The sequence below is a fragment of the Littorina saxatilis genome, linkage group LG9, assembly GCF_037325665.1.
Source record: "Littorina saxatilis isolate snail1 linkage group LG9, US_GU_Lsax_2.0, whole genome shotgun sequence".
In the NCBI taxonomy this organism is placed as follows: Eukaryota; Metazoa; Mollusca; class Gastropoda; order Littorinimorpha; family Littorinidae; genus Littorina; species Littorina saxatilis.
In genome coordinates this window covers 27,075,009-27,080,008 of record NC_090253.1, presented here as the reverse complement: position 1 = coordinate 27,080,008, position 5,000 = coordinate 27,075,009, and the positions used below count along the sequence as shown (strand labels likewise).

Genomic DNA, 5,000 nt, shown 5'->3' with positions numbered 1-5,000 from the left:
ACCCTCTTTGGATAACTTGCACATGTCAAAACAGTTGCAGAAACACAAATCTCAAAACCGTTGGGCTTTTTCTCTTTTTTCACTTTTGGCAGCGTTCACTCTAAATTTGCCGCCTAAAACGTACTCGTTTCTGTCTACAGCCAAAGCTGTTATCAAACAGAAATGGCTATATATGACAGCTAAAACCGTATTTGTTACATTTTAGCAGTGTTGACCCCGAGTTTCTACTGCAAGCAAAAAATAATAGCAAAATCTCAAAGTATGTGCGAGTCCCCTAATATGGACCACCTTCAACAAATCGAAGAAAATAAAAGCTAAAGGCTATTTTCATTAATTCATTAAGAAGCTTGCTGGTAATAACCTATAACTAGCCCTCGAGATTTAAAAAAAATGCAACGAAAAGTCTTCTTTTCGTGGAAGTTGATAATTTCACTTATTTTCACTCTGTTTTTGATAAGCTTCTTTAGTTTCCTGGTGTGCTTCAAATAATGCTCTCATCAACCCGAAACAGATAAATCTAGAGCATATTTTAATTAGGCTGACTTGTACACTAAGTTGTATCATGTTATTTTGAAATATAGGGGGCATTTTACAGTGATTCGTGAAGGCCGCTTCACTGGTCCATATTAGGCGCCCAGGCTCCTAATATGGACCCTTTGTGATTTTTTCTGTATTTAATTTTTACTGAATGTGTATCAAAGCTATTTTACTCTAATTAGGCCTAACGGTTAACCTAAGAAAGAAGGACTACCAAACACAAAATGAAGCTTCTTTGCACGAAAACAAGCTAGTTATCAGCAATAAACAAAAAGTGGTCCATATTAGGGGCCCTTCCCCTACACTATAGTCTCAATCTGCGAAATATGTTCATGAAAACAGATCCGTCTCTGCACAGGACGCAGTCAGGACATTGCAAAGATAGACTGCAAATTAGCAAATCAGTTTACACCACAATTGCAATAGACCACAATGCAGCACAATGGAGCGCTATGTAAAGCGCATTGAGCATATATGATTATGCGCTATAGCAAATGTCCATTATTATTATTATTATTATTATTATTATTATTAATACAGTTTAGTTTAAAGATGCAGTGCTGGAGTTACAGCAATGCTGAAGCAACGATTTGTAGTTTATTCGCAGATTACAATAGAAACAGTCAAAAGACTATCTCACAGATGCCCGCATATACCTTTAGTGATGCAAGCCAAATGCAATTTTATGCGGTTTTTCAGTTCGCATCTCCCGACAAAATATATTAGCGTTTCTCATGATCACGTTCTGGGGCTAACGGCTGTGTATACGGTATGCCAAAATGCCAAAATGCCATCTTTTACCATGATCTTACGTAATCAAGCACAATGTCTTGACGTAACTTACCCAACATAAACATTATCTCCCTCTCACCGAGACTAATAGACTTCCATTAAGGATTTTGACGTAATTAGTTCACGTGTGGTGAACGGGTGTGAGGCAGGTCGAAGGCCATGCTTTCCTGAGAATGACCACAAATAATTCTTTAAAAGTTTCAGTTTTTGACTCCTTCAATGAAAGTCCAAAAAAACTTGGTGCTTTTTTTAAACGGATATCTACCTGAGGCACGACTGAAAGCCTCAGGGGCTCCGTCCACTGGACGTGACAAGTTCAATAACTAAACCCTGCCACACTATTGAAAACAAAATAACACACGTGAGCTTCTCGCTCCTGGTCTCCCGTCACCCTCATGTTTTTACATTTAGTCAAGTTTTGACTAAATGTTTTAACATAGAGGGGGGAATCGAGACGAGGGTCGTGGTGTATGTGTGTGTGTCTGTGTGTGTGTGTTGAGCGATTCAGACTAAACTACTGGACCGATCTTTATGAAATTTGACATGAGAGTTCCTGGGTATGATATCCTCAGACGTTTTTTTTCATTTTTTTGATAAATGTCTTTGATGACGTCATATCCGGCTTTTCGTGAAAGTTGAGGCGGCACTGTCACGCTCTCATTTTTAAACCAAATTGGTTGAAATTTTGGTCAAGTAATCTCCGACGAAGGCCGGACTTCGGTATTGCATTTCAGCTGAAAATTGTAAAAAAAAAATAATTATAAAACGATCCAAATTTACGTTCATCTTTTTTTCCATCATTTTCTGATTCCAAAAACATATAAATATGTTATATTTGGATTAAAAACAAGCTCTGAAAATTAAAAATATAAAAATTATGATCAAAATTAAATTTTCGAAATCAATTTAAAAACACTTTCATCTTATTCCTTGTCGGTTCCTGATTCCAAAAACATATAGATATGATAATTATGTTTGGATTGAAAACACGCTCAGAAAGTTAAAACGAAGAGAGGTACAGAAAAGCGTGCTATCCTTCTCAGCGCAACTACTACCCCGCTCTTCTTGCCAATTTCACTGCCTTTGTCGTGAGCGGTGGACTGACGATGCTGCGAGTATACGGTCTTGCTGCGTTGCATTGCGTTCAGTTTCATTCTGTGAGTTCGACAGCTACTTGACTAAATGTTGTATTTTCGCCTTACGCGACTTGTTTATTTATTGATGTGTGTGTGTGTGTGTGTGTGTGCGTGTGTGCGTGTGTGTGTGTGTGTGTGCGTGTGTGTGTGTGTGTGTGTGTGTGTGTGTGTGTGTGTGTGTGTTTTAGTGATTTTGATTCACACAGTTGGTGCAATTTCGAAATCTGAAAATAGCGCTCTGCCTTATTTGATTAAGATTCTCTCTGCCTGATTTCTAAATTAGTATGACAAGCCTTATAGGCACGCCTTTTATGGGCATGACCTCATTTTCTCCAGCGACATATTTTTCACAGTACACAAGTCACAAACAGAAGGTTAAACATTTGTTTACTTGGCAATGGCATCTACGCAGAAAATAATAAAGCACACACCCTAGTTTATTTCTCACGGGAATGCCTCTCTCTCTCTCTCTCTCTCTCTCTCTCTCTCTCTCTCTCTCTCTCTCTCTCTCTCTCTCTCTCTCCCTCTCCCTCTCTCTCTCTCTCTCTCTCTCTCTCCCTCTCTCTCTCTCTCCCTCTCCCTCTCTCTCTCTCTCTCTCTCTCTCTCCCTCTCCCTCTCTCTCTCTCTCTCCCTCTCTCTCTCTCTCTCACCCTCTTCCTCTCCCTCTCTCTCTCTCCCTCTCTCTCTCTCTCTCCCTCTCCCTCTCTCTCTCTCTCTCTCTCTCTCTCTCTCCCTCCCTCTCTCTCTCTCTCTCTCTCTCTCTCTCTCTCTCTCTCTCTCTCTCTCTCTCTCTCTCTTTCTCTCTTTCTCTCTGGTTTAAATTTTTGTTTTATTTTGTCGTGAATATGTAGTGAGTTTTCTCACGATGGACAGGATCCATTATTATTTTCAACCAGCACAATGAGCTCCCGGGATACATTTTGGTGGGCTTCGTTAGGTCATATAAAAACAAAGAAAAGACCGAAAAAAGTAAACTTAATCAGTAGTCTGACTGCTCTCTCCACAGAGTAGTTTTTTTTAGTTTTTTTTTTAGCTGAACAGATTTTGTATTTGACTTTTAAAAGTATCATTCAGCACACAAAGCGGCTCGATTGTGGATTTTTGGTATTTGTTCAAGTGGGTGAAGGCATCCAGTGTAAAATCTTGGGCAGCTCTTTGGTGGTTATCTCTTGCAGGAAAAGGAATGTGTCTTTAGATTAACTGCACCGAAACGAGTTCGCAAAGTTCACTTGCAAACCTAGAATATCAGTGCTCATTCACCAAGAACACAATTTAAAGAAAATAGCCTGCAGTTTTTATTTTTTTTTAAATTTTTTATTGTGTTTTTGTTGTTATTGGTTTTTTTTCGAATGTCAATGCACCCCACCCACCTAACCCCGGATGTAAATCTTATATTAAAGTCGTGTTGACACAAATGTTGATCCACGTTTATTACCTTTTGCAAAAATACCGGTTAGAACCTGTTAACACCAGTACGGTCGGGTCTCTGCGTCCTTTATCTTTCACACCAACGGCGCGTGATTTATCCCCCCCCCCCCCCCCCGTAAAGCCTCCAACTGCGTCCTCAGGTGTATATAAGCACGCCTCCTATGAGAGATGCGTTACTTCATCTACTTTCCAGGCTGCCATCTTTTCACTTAGTCAGAAGAGCATCTTCTACAGTTTTTTGTTGTTTTTGAGACTTTGTTGTTTCGTCGGTTCGACTTGTGACACAGCAGCCATGAACACCTTGCTTTGCCTTGCACTCGTTGCAGCTGTTGTTGTCTTTGGAGTTGACGCTCAGGTGAGTTCAGAAATAGAAAATTAAGAGAGAGAGAGAGAGAGAGAGAGAGAGAGAGAGAGAGAGAGAGAGAGAGAGAGAGAGAGAGAGAGAGATCAAATCAAATCAAATCAAATCAAATTATCTTGTCTTAATTTTTATTATTGTTTTGTGTTCTCAGAGCATTTTTTCAATATCTTATTATATTGTGTGTGTGGGCTAGGGAGGGGCTTATTATATTGTGTGTGTGGGCTAGGGAGGGGCTTATTATATTGTGTTTTTGGGCTAGGGAGGGGCTTATTATATTGTGTGTGTGGGCTAGGGAGGGGCTTATTATATTGTGTGTGTGGGCTAGGGAGGGGCTTATTATATTGTGTGTGTGGGCTAGGGAGGGGCTTTTTTCTTGCACTCTCTTCTTTCTTTTTGGATTTTTTGGTTTTGTTTTGCTTTAATTGTGTTTGTTTGTTATTGTTGTTTGCGTCTTATTTTGAAATATCATTTTCATGGCTCCATTTTTTCTGTTATACGGAAGAAGACAGCAGTAAATCATTATTATGGAAGATATGTGGTTGACCTTTCATTAAGCAGAAAACATTAAAGTTGTGTAGGTAAATAAAAATATAACTGTCGGTGGTCTACAGAGAAAGTCAGGACAGTCGCAATTAGTTAAAGACGGCTCTCCAGCGTGGAGAAAAGAGTATTCTCTACATCGGCTAGCGATTCAGAACCGACAAAGCAAATGGCGACAAAACTGAAACTGACCGGAAATATGTCA

The 5,000-nt window shown here is 39.6% G+C and overlaps 1 protein-coding gene across 2 annotated transcripts in view; it reads left to right on the top strand.

Moving 5' to 3' along the window:
* Window positions 1-4,067: 4,067 nt before the first annotated feature.
* LOC138975747 (uncharacterized) overlaps window positions 4,068-5,000 on the top strand; it is a 6,847-nt gene continuing 5,914 nt past the window's right edge. The window contains exon 1 of one of the 2 annotated variants that reach the window (XM_070348496.1): window positions 4,068-4,249. In XM_070348496.1, the coding sequence (XP_070204597.1) occupies window positions 4,187-4,249 (63 nt within the window). In that variant the 5' untranslated portion in view covers window positions 4,068-4,186. Of the gene's footprint in view, window positions 4,254-5,000 lie in introns of both variants that reach the window. The other variant, XM_070348495.1, reaches the window with a different exon arrangement.